Source organism: Gigantopelta aegis, chromosome 9, assembly GCF_016097555.1.
Source record: "Gigantopelta aegis isolate Gae_Host chromosome 9, Gae_host_genome, whole genome shotgun sequence".
In the NCBI taxonomy this organism is placed as follows: Eukaryota; Metazoa; Mollusca; class Gastropoda; order Neomphalida; family Peltospiridae; genus Gigantopelta; species Gigantopelta aegis.
This window is the reverse complement of record NC_054707.1, coordinates 28,590,803-28,603,506: the sequence shown is the minus strand read 5'-3', so window position 1 is coordinate 28,603,506 and position 12,704 is coordinate 28,590,803. Positions and strand designations below refer to the sequence as shown.

General features: G+C 34.7%; 1 protein-coding gene across 1 annotated transcript in view; it reads right to left on the bottom strand.

The window, feature by feature from the left end:
* The window catches only part of LOC121380774 (tetraspanin-9-like), a 55,978-nt gene that overhangs the window by 30,690 nt on the left and 12,584 nt on the right, over positions 1-12,704 (bottom strand). Inside the window, exon 2 of the mRNA XM_041509742.1 lies at positions 3,237-3,336. Coding sequence (XP_041365676.1) covers positions 3,237-3,305 — 69 coding nt within the window. The 5' untranslated portion in view covers positions 3,306-3,336. The remainder of the gene's footprint in view (positions 1-3,236; positions 3,337-12,704) is intronic.

Sequence of the window (12,704 nt, the reverse complement as noted above, 5' to 3'; positions counted from 1 at the left end):
AACGCACGTGTGCACCTACTTGTGTCTGCATTGCGTTCACATTTTTATACTGACCAATCATCAGTCTATTCAGTAACATGCCTTTCGAAATGGCCTCTCCAACTGACAGTTTAACAAATTAACAATTATTGGTTTCAGTGATGAACAGAACTGTGAAAACAGACCTGACCATTAAAAATGACTAACATGTAAACGTTTCCACACAAATAGTTTCCAACTGCTCATCTTTGAAACAAAGACTAGGCATGTGTAATTAATGACATTTCTAAATAGATGAAATTAAAAAATATAAATGATTGCATTCATTGTACTATGCCTAATAATAATAATTAAAACAAACAATTGTGAAATAAGAAAGATTTATATCGTAATAGTATATTGTACATAATGTTTTAAATAAAGTTTATTATGTTTTAAAATGTATTAATAAATTACATTTAATCTTTGTTATTTTTCCTAGAGTAAAGTATAAATAAATTAATTAATAAAAGAAATTGTCAGTGGATCACAGGAACGCATTGCACACGAGACGCATCTGTCTGCATTGAGTCTGTGTTTTTTAACGCAGATGCATGCGTTAAGAAACGCTCGTCTGCGCCGGGCATAATTGGTAATACAAATTGTCATGTTTTATATCATATTACATCTAAACTTGAATGTTTGTAAAATATGAATTTATGAATTAGAAAGGTTGCTCGTTTGTTGTTTGTTTTTTGTTTTTGTTTTTGTGTTGTTGTTTTTTTTTGGGGGGGGGGGGGGGGGGAGGTTGAGGGAGGAGCTTTTTAATATTTATTTCTATTAAACTGATTCATTCCTTGTTGCATGTATGTGTTTATAGTCAAACCCTCACAATAGGTGTTTTCAATTACTGGCATTATGATTCACTAACACACATTTGTAAGACACCGAGGCATTCCAAATAAAAGTACATTGTGAGCCAAAATGCTTGTTCCTTACATAATGGTAAGTCAAGAAAAATCCCAAGTGCTGTGCAATAACTGTAATAAACAACCATACCAGTGGTTGATACAGGGCCAGAGCAAGTGGGTGACATATATTATGGTATAATCACTAACAGTCCATTTTAAAAAATATTTTGACATCTATTAGCCCACAAGAAACATCATAATAATAAATAAATTCAAGGCCCAAATCATTTATCTTGATGAACTAGTAAAATAGCCTGTTCCCATCTAGGGATTTTGAGCTTTGCATATTAAGGAAATCTGCTTATCATTCCCATTACCTTAATACAAAAAAACTTTTCAATTTCTCCTACGATTTCCATCTGTTTCGACCCTGTCTTTCAGTTTCCTCTGGCTCAGTCTTCTGAGCTATCCACACCATCACCTACCTGTCTCAGCTTCCTCCATGGGTGCAGTCTCTACGTATCTTCTAGCACCCACCTGGCATCCTCACCCTTGCCCTTAATAAAGTTGGTCTGACCCATAGCACTAACTAATTGCTCCTGGTAGTAGGGAAGTATAGTGGGTGGTTACAAATGCCTCTTAAAGGGAGGGTAAACTCAAATAAGAGCCTTGTGTTGGAAAGATGCATATCCGAACCACCAACACATACTGACGCTTTAACAAATGAAAAACGTGTAATTTTAGAATTAATAAAAAACCATGATTATTCCTTCTAACTGGGGGCAGCCATTTTGTTTCATTTTTGTGACATCCGGTGGTATAGCTTGGGGTGAAGTGAACTCCAACCCCTCTTAAGCACAGTGTAAACAAATGCTCTAATTTACGACAAGGCGCTTCACTTTTATCAACCTGACTTGTAAAATAACATAAATGACTTGATAGTATAATAAACTATTTAACTAAATATATTTCAATTTGCATCAATAGAACGAAATGGAGTTGTAGTATTTATCTTTTTTAAAAAAATCCAAAGAGAAAATGCATATTATTAGGCCTATTGGTAGGGTACGTTCGAGCAAAAACGACCACTCACGATACCCAAGTGATAATTTTTTCTTTCTTTGGGACTACGTAATTGGTCAGTTTTGTGATTTTAGCTGGGAAAGTTTACTTAATCAATGGTTTTACAGAATTACTTACAGTAATAAAGTGATAATGTCCATTATGATTTGAGGGACGTCCACGCGGCTAACAGACAATACCTTGTGATCTTAATAAAAGAGGCATGTCTTTTTATTGTGTCTAGACACAGTGTCTGGGGACCGTCTAAATATACACCTGCCAAACAGGAACCACAGGTACAGGCTACGGAAGAAAAGACCAATTAACCAAGAACACACTCCGATTATTATTTCAGTATGTGGGTTAATTTATGTACAAAACAAGTATATATTATTTTTCAATACAAAATAAGCCACCAAAATTGTCAAAGTGTTGAAATAACTGTATTATGTTGCAGGCTTACTGGGATGGATAATATTACAGAACATTGCGATGCATCTGCAAAAAATCAGGTGTGTTCTGTTTCTTCAGTTCGAAGACTAATTCCTGACGTGACACGTTAGGTATTACGTAACCACCAGCTCGCCAGAGGGCGTATTTACTGGGATGGTACAAAATGGCTGCACATGTTATATATAATAGCCGTCACATTTAAGCGTTTTATTAATTAACTATACGATTATACTTGTTGATATTAAACAATAATGTGCATTATATATCGTTGAATATGCATACCAGGCCAAATGCCTTAATTGTCCCTTCCTTTAACAAGTAACTACTGAACACACTCCAAAGTGGTCAGACTAAGCCCATAACTAAAGCTGATGGGAAATAGCAGGTATGTGGTACGAAGAGCTACAACCAGGGTTTCTGCCAGAGGTGATGCAAGGTAAATTTATGTATCTTAAAATCTTGGAAATTAATGGATACATTTTTGATTTTTTTTTAGTAGATTATAATAAGAGAACTGCTGTCTTCAAATTTGTCAAAGTACCTGAAATGCAATGTCCAATTTCAAGATTTCAAACCTATGAGCACCTATTAGGGGCACTTATGATCTGTTTTGTTTTTAATACATATCCTTGATTATTTTCTGGCAGAAAGCCTGTCACAGTTGGAGGACTGGGATGTGAAGGTGGACAGCAAAAGAAGTGGAACGATAGGAGTTGCCGGATCAGGAAGAAAATGAGATGAACGGAGAGAAAGGAAAGGGGGCAGTGGGATAAAAATAGAAGATGATTATTAAGTGTGATAGTAGTTCATAATAAATGACTTAAAAAGTATACAACACAACATGATTCTTACCCAGATGAAAACATTGAAAGCAAAGAAGACATATTTCACAATACAGAAACTTGTCTTCTCACTTGCCATGGTAGCTTGCCGAAGCTTCTGGCTGGTCAACCTTAAAGCAAAAAATACTGATGTCAATACAAAATGAGATACTGATATGGGGTAAATGAAGACAATTAACAATTACAGTGAGTTCCTAAACATGTAGATAGTAGTACTTCAAACACATGTAGCATATCAATAGTTCAAACCATGAATTAAATAGGGTAAGTTGGGTTCTTTACATAATGTACCTGTACATGTTTCAAAAAGACCAATCACCCAACAAAATTTCAATAAAATTGGTGATGATGTTTCAAAGTGTGGAACTGACTCTCAACAACTTTTTTTACTGATTATCACTGATGCTTATCATATCTCACGATTAATGCGAATAAAAACACCTGTTAAATAGAGGATAATAAACGAGTTACCAGTTACAATGTATTATGAAATTTATGTCCCGAGCTTTAGTGAGCAACAAGTGAAAATTATTTCACGAGGGACATTTGATAATAACTGGTACCGAGTTTGTTATTCTGTGTATTACCCCTGCTATTTGGAAGTGGGTTTTTTTAAAGCCTTTATTTTTTATATAGCCTACATCGGCTACACATACATGTATATAGAAACATGTAAACTACTTTACTGTTCTGGGTATTACTTTAACTTTGTATTTTATTCACGGTTCACAGACAATTTTCAAAAACCAAAGTTCTATATATTCTGTAAAAAGAAAAAAATCTATAATGAATTGCATTAAAAAGTTTTATTACAACACTGACACCAGAAAGACGTAAACGCAAATGCTTTAAACTACGTGTAGTCATTATGTGTGCTTTGCCAAATTGTGATGATGTCATATTTAGTACTGACAATGTGATTGATTTGTTGGCGTCAAATCGTCCAATAGTAGTGTATGTTAAACCAATGCATGATAATTTCCCATTATGAGTGCCTCCTGGGGTAATAATATCAAATATAGCACGCATTACTCATGTATATAGGTCTACTGATTGCCACAATTACTCATATTCATGCAAATGGCATGATATTTGTCAACTTTTTTCTAATGCCATAAAAAATGTATATTTCTTATGTTCTTCAATAAACCCTACCTGCTTTCCCCATCATTTTGACGTAATTTGATCAGTACACATATTATCAGATTTTCTTTTAACATTTATGTTGGTTTGGTTCAGACATGTAATAAACTGTAAAAAACACTAGAGAGAAAATCATTTGTCAAAGAACAACTCCCCCAAAAGGTTTCGTAACACATCTTTTGACAACCCCCTTCACCCTTAGAGTGTATGTAATTGTTGAATAGTCCCTATGCTGTTCAAGAATGGCCTAAACATAATACATTCTTGTTGCCTTAAATTAATTCAACATTAACAGTCAGAAGATTAAAGGATTGCTGACTTATCAGATTCAAAACTAATCAAGAACAAGTTAAAAGTTTGTGTTGTTTAACGACCACTAAATAATCAAGAACAATTCATTTTAACAAAAAACTAAATTTAATATGCTTCTTTATGCATCAAACATAAACTATAACAAAAGTGGCCAACATGAGATAAATGATATTTATAAAAGTGCACATGGTTGCTGACTTGCCAGTTAAAATGAGAATTTGTCACAATTGTTATGGCCCTATTTCCGATGATACTTTGTGGCTGCAACAGCAGGTTCATTGTTGCCCTTGAGTAAAAACATAGTGACCACTGGCCATATGATTGCCATACAGAGTGAACATATAAAGTGAAACACATTGGAGGAACTTCAAGCGGCTGTCTTACATGGTTGGCTGCTTACTCATCATCATATATATAATATTTAATAATACACAAAATCTTGAACCTGTACAATAAAGTTTTAATCATAAACTTACCTCTGTGATGGTCGCATCATAATGCAAGAAACACTGATAACAAGACAACAAATAAAATAAAACTTCCTTGAATATTGCAAAAAATGCACATTGACTATTGTATCACACAGACATTTTGTGCTGCATCATTGAGGTAGGTTCAGGAACCAACATATAGGAAATGCAGTGCATAACGTCTTGCAAGTTATGTTGTGCATCAAACCAAAACAAAACGTTTTCCCTTACTTTGTGGACATATCCTTTGGCATGTAGACACAATGGGGTTACTGGATTCTTTCCCCTGGTCTTTGAATTCACATGTTTGGGTAAGGCAATTAAAGGCAAATAACTCATTTCCTTGTAAAGATAGCTATATAAACTTGCACTGCTTAAAGAGTGTGAGACTAAACATACTGTTGACCCATTTTGTTTACACACAAATTAATCGTGTCTTATACAAATGATGTGGTTTCATCAGAAAGACAAAGCAATCAAGTTACATGCAATAGGTTTGTGTCAGCAGTTAGCATCTGTTTAAGTAAATTGTAATGTTGTCTCTGACAATTGATAGTGTTTGAATTCATCATTACATTTAGGACATCTGTCTATATACCTCACAAAAAGCTAAGACGACCGATGGCCGCCATTTTAATAAGTGAAATGTGAAAACCACCATACCCTTTGAATAAAAAGAGAAACAAAATGAAATAGGTAAAATATCATCATTATATAGAAACATGTTTTGAATGTCTGTTTTAGTTGCTTTTAGGGTGAAAATTATGATATCAGATGAATTTAAACATTTTACGGCCATGGTCATTTGCAAAATTAAGATGGCCGAAACCAAATGTAGCGAAATGTCATAAAATTTAAGCCAATAAAAGCACAAAAAGGTGTGAACCAGGATGATGTTGCCCAACCTATGGGAGTTTGCAAGGCCACCACAAGCAGACTTTGGATATGTTACACCTACATGTACGCAGGAAGCACTTGTGACTGCCCAAGATCGATACATCTGGCTACACCTTTGGGATTGATTTAGGACAACAACCTCCACAACTAGCAAAATGTCTGCACTAAGACAAATTTGCAGTCAAACCATCTTCAAACTTTGACCAGTTATGATACTACTTGTATATGTATTTGGTAAACTGGTACCTACAATGTCACTTCATAATAAAAAAATGTAACATTTAAAGGAAATAAATGATGAATTAGAGTATATACAAAATTTATTATTATAATATACATGTACTTGCATATACATGTAATCTATCATTCTAGCACTGAATCTAGGGAAAAAAGTCAGAGAAAAAACCCACAGAAAAAAAAGTCACAACTTTTAATTTAAAAATATATTAGGCAATGAAAGACAGATCAAACATATTTTATCACTGAGAGTTTTTGTCAATGTTCTTTGTTTTCAATGTTGGTAGTTTAAGTGGATGTTCCATCCGATTCCACAGAGAAATTCTGCCACAGTCTTGCGGTCCTCAAGACGATGGACACACAGGTTGCGACGAACCTCTTGCAGCTGCACATAGCGTCGACGAACCTGTCGTCGAGGTGCGTTGCCAACCACACCCTGCTGGATGATGGTGCTCACTGTTGCCTGCTCACGTTGAAATCATTCAATAACCCGCCAGGTTGAGGGGTGGTAGTAGCCCATAAGGTCGAAGAACATGTTGTTCGAACCTTCACAAAAGTTATTCGTACGAGCACAATATGAAGCTACTTTCTTTAATCTAGCCTAATTGACCCCAATCAATAAGTGTAACAAGCCCCCCTGCATACTATACGATGCCACTTTCTTTTATTTTAGCCGCATTCAATACTCTGCAAACCCATACATTTTGTTATATAAAAATTGTGACTTTTTTTCCTGTGATTTTTTTTCCAATACTAAATTGTGACTTTTTTCTCTGACGTTTTTTCTTGTGACTTTTTTCCAGCCACCCTAGCACCATTATAAATATATGTATAAACACTTTAACATGTAAAATCTTAATTTTTATTACAAATTAAGCTACCATTTTATACATGAATACCAACAGATCTATAAAAAAAAAAAAATTAAACAAGGGATTTATTGAGGATTTTTTGCCAGAGTCGAATGGCTGATCAGATGATTAACATGATTTTAGTCACAATTGGGAATTTTTGGTGCCACTGAATTTATGCATCTGTAATATCACTTAAAACATATAATTAATTATATTAATTTTGTTTTAATATTGTTTTTAATTAAATAAATAAATAATAAAACAAAATTCACCTATTTTTATTGTTCTGATTTTCAGTTATATGATGAAGACCACTGTTCTTAAATTTCTTTGATTCAACTCCCACATAACTGCTGTTAAAAGTTATATTTATTCACTTATAATGATATGAAGAGAAACTGAAGTTTTTAGTTTGAACTACATTTAATATCAATCTCACAGTTCTGTACATGCAGATACTAATTTAAAGTTTTAACTTATTAAATAACTGTTAATAACATTTCAATACCAAATAGTGGCAATTGCATGTACTTGTGTACAGTGTTGACTGACATGCCAAACACCTACAAAATGATATATTAAAAAGATTATCTAAAGTCTAAAAATGTAATACTGGTATGTGAAAAGTATTTATTATACAGAATAATATTAAAAATAAATTAATATCCAATTTATATAGATCCATGATAAAAAAAACACCTTTGTTAGCACAAAATGCATCACAGTTAAAAGGCTTGTAGTATTATACTCCCACCCAAAAATTTGTAATAAAGTGAGAAATAAAATAGGAACCATTCCTTTGGCTTTGTGTGTGTGTACATGTATGTACGTACGTACGTACGTACGTACGTACGTACGTACGTATGTACATGTGTGTGTATATATATATATATATATATATATTTGTGTGTGTATAGCATTTTTGCTACATTTGTGTTATTTGATCATGTAATGAACTTGAAAAATATGTCTTGCAAGTCTTACAATTTTAATTATGTAATGTTTGAAAAAACACACAAATAAAACAACACTTTAAAAGGTTCGCAAACATAAATAGTGACGTGCGACCTTAAAGACTGGTCATGGTTTGCATTATTACACCTGCACAGTGTTACAGTAACAGCTGTTTGGAAGCCAGTGCAGGGCTTCTACAATTTTCTAAAATACCACTACACATGGGATCAGTGACTTTCAAATTCCACTAGCCATGGTTAAAAATCCACTACACATGGGATCAGTGACTTTCAAATTCCACTAGCCATGGTTAAAAATCCACTACACATGGGATCAGTGACTTTCAAATTCCACTAGCCATGGTTAAAAATCTAATAACCCTACTTCTGTATGTTCTGTAAACTTGTACCAAAAATACTAGTAAATAAAAAAAAACCCCACCAATACGTCCATAGCACTTTATAATCACTATTAATAATTATTAACATGTAATTTGTAATATGCTTATTTACAAATACAAGTGTAAATACCATTAACTACTAGTATTCTAAATAAATTAATATACCAGTATATTATTTAGTGTACTCAGAGCAAGCTGTTGTAGAGCACGTCTGTCCTGGGCACAAGTACCGGCCTCAGCCGGTTCCTCTGTCCAGGACAGGACATGTTGGGGTGGGTGGAGGAGGGACTGCCTGCATTGGCAGGTGCAAGGAAGCACTTGCAGTCCAACCGTAGTTGGTAACAGGCGGGGAGTATGGTGCAATGTAATTTGGAATGTCCCGTAGGATTAAGCCAAAGGGAAATGAGTGCACATTTTGATGAAGAAAGTTTGGTGCAATTTTGATGGTCGTTCTAAAAATGCATGTAAGTTTTATTATAAAGACAACTTGAATAAGTTTTTATTCTATCGTTCAACATTGTAATGCGAAGTCATCCATTCATGTTTACCGAGTCACGTGGCATACACATTCTAACATGGTTCACTAACGAATTTGTTGTGTTGTACATTCTACGATATCAAAAAAGTATTAGTAGCAAGATTATTTCATAGGTGTACATCGTTACGACAGAGTTTCGATGTTGATTACAAACACCTCCCACGATAACAGTGTTACACTTTACACAAAGGAAATGGTGGGAAATCTTGTTTTGTAAGTCCAATACATGGAACAGCGTAAAGCAGTTACGTACAAATTTAGCTATCGAAATAGGAATATAATTAAAATTGTGACATATCTGCTTCACACCGCCAAAGTGTGCCAAAGCCTCTTCTTAATACGTGTCAGTTCTGGCCGTTGTTTTGGCGAATAGTGGTAAAATTTAAAGATAGACTTGATGTTGACATTAATTATTCTGCTGTTTCACATTGTTGAATTTATATTAACCCAACTAACTGGAACAAATATGGCGACAAATTGAAAGTAGCAATTCGTTTGGATTTTTTGGGGGGTTTTGTTTGGGTTTTTTTGTTGTTTTCTTATTTTATTTTTAAATTTCTGTCTTTTTATTACTTGCCATCGGAAACAGGTAAACACATTTTTTTGTGGCCTGAGTGTAAAAATCACTGGCCTCGGGCATCGGGAAACCGTATTCTAGAAGGCCTATAATAGTCAAAATTATGACTATTATGACTTAGTGTTTAAAAACTAGGGTATGTCCCTTTAAAAAAAGCAAACTGGGGTTTGCTAACATACATATTTAAAATAATAATTAAAATATTTTTTTTTAAATTAATTATCTTAAAGAAAGAAATGTTTTATTTAACGATGCACTCAACACATTTGATTTACGGTTATATGGCGTCAGACATGATTAAGGACCACACAGATTTTGAGAGGAAACCCGCTGTCGCCACTACATGGGCTACTCTTTCCGATTAGCAGCAAGGGAACTTTTATTTGCGCTTGCCACAGGCAGGATAGCACAAACCATGGCCTTTGTTGAAGTGGTTTACACCTACCCATTGAGCCTTGATCCGAACCCAGTACCTACCAGCCTGTAGACCGATGGTCTAACCATGACGCCACCGAGGCCGGTTTAATTATCTTAAATGCCAATTGCTATCCTATTTTTTGCAGGTAAATAAAATATAAGGAACAACATTTTTTGTATGTACTGCCCAAGAAGATCGATAATTTTTTTAGATCAGTTTTGTTACATAATGTTAACATTATCAGCAATGGAAACTAATTTGATGTACAATACACGACTGGTTTCCATTTGCATTACGCCTACATTGTGTTCAGCAGCCCATACAAGATCAATTTAATTGACAATAATATTGATACAATATTACTGATGAATATTTATTGGCCACCAACAACACAATTATTTACACAATATTTTAAGGCATGTGTCCTCTAGCCATTGCTCAAAGCTATTGCCTTTGCTTTTGATAAGCGAAAACATAAAAAAAGAATTACATGGTCCAAACAATGGTTTCTGCAGAGAAAAAGGTTTGGCCATGTTGAACTGCTAACAAATGAGCAGGTGTATTGTTGAAATTTTCTTCGCATGGATGAAATAGCAAATCATTATTAAATAATTAACATTTTATTCATAAAATACTAATTTGTCTAATTTTGCATTAATGATGACATCAATAGGTAAGTATGAGAAAATGCTTTTGTCAATATATTGTGTCAATCAAAAACTTGCTTCAATTTCACACACTAATAATGATCAATAATATTGTCAATTTTTATAATATTATTGTCAATAAAATTCATTGTGTATGGGCTGCTTTACTTAGAATAGCAAATGATTGAGTACTAGTATAAACAGTGTTAACAGCATGAAATCGTTTTTGTTTGTTCAGCTTAGATGTGAATAAAATTAAATTGGTGAGTAGATTAATTTTTAGATGGTTAGATTTTGAAATGAGATTGGTGAATAATTGGGAATTTATAGCCAAGACACTTTTGGGAAGGTGCCGATGTTTGGTACCGTACAATGTCTGGATAAATCCCTGAAAATCCCAAGTTATTGTGAATTAATGTATTCATGTACATGTATGTATGTATCTTTAGTATATATATATATACTGAACAAAAAAAGAAACTTCCGATTTGTACATACAGTATTTGTTGTGTTAAAGAATTCATTGTGTAATGAAATTATATAGGTAGTATTAGCCTTGAGCTGTATTATCAGGATTCATGAATTGTATTGATTATTTTTGCACTGTTAATTGTCGACAACGTGAAATTCAATTTGCACGTGCATGCATGGTTCGACATGTCCCGTGTAGTATTCGGTCAATTTGTTTTACTTGTCTTACTGACATTGTTGTCAAGTGAACGAAAACGCTTCAAAATTTGTAAAAAAAAGTAACGTTTTTTAACATTGTAGCATTTTTAGTATGCCAAGAATACCCAATAATTTACGCGAACGGGCGATTGGCATGCTTGATGCTGGCATGTCGACAGAAGATGTTGCAAGGCATGTTGGGAGTTCTAGTCGAGCAATACGAAATCTTCGTGTAAGATTTCGAACGACAGGAAGCACCAACGACTTGCCACGTCGTCGACGTCCGCGTGTTACAACGCGTGGTCAAGACCGCTATATCATGAACACGCATTTGCGCAATCGATTCCAAATTGCCACTGCTTCTAACACACCTGGGCTTCATAATAACCGAATCAGTGGGCAAACTGTTCCCAGTTTATTCTGTCTGCGGGAGAACGGTTTACATGCACAATGTCCTTACGTCGGATGCGTTTTAACACAACGTCATCATCTAAATCGTCTTAATTGGGCACGTGTACACACTCGTTGGATACGGCGACGCTGGAATACCGTTCTTTTTTCGGATGAATCCAGATTTTGTTTACAACGTGGTGATGGCAGGGTGCACGTCTATCATGAACGCTATGCAGACTTGTGTTCTTGAACGAGATCTGTTGTGTTCTTGAATGAGGTGGGGGTTGTGTCATGGTCTGGGCAGCCATTGCCCATGGTTATCGTTCACCACTAGTCGTCATTGATGGCAATTTAAATGCTCAACGTTACCGTGATGACATTCTCGCTCAGCACATCATTCCTCTGTTCCATAACAATGCCAACATCTCGATTTTTCAGCATGATAATGCCACCTCTCATACAGCTAGAGACACTGTAAATTTTCTTAGGACAAATAACATTGATTTCATTGATGACTGGCCCGCTAAAAGTCCTGATCTCAACCCCACCGAGCATGTCTGGGATAGTCTGGACAGACGATTGAGGCGTCGTCCCAACCCACCCGCTAACGTCAACGAACTTCATCAAGCGCTCATTCAGGAATGGAACAATATTCCACAGGCAGAAATCAACACTTTAGTCAATTCTATGCGCCTACGATGCACTGCAGTGGTCAATTCAAGAGGTCATACCCGTTATTAAGTGGGTTTTTTTTTTTTTAACCCCTACCACACTTGGTCAAAATTTCTCCCAGTTTCTGTTAACCTATGGCCACGATTTTTGCACCAAACGATGCATCATGGAATACTCTTTAAATGCATATATAACAATTATTCCCCCAGTTTGTTTTCATCAAGTTATGTTCAAGCAAAGTTAGTGGAAGTTTCTTATTTTGTTCAGTATATATATATATATATATATATATATATA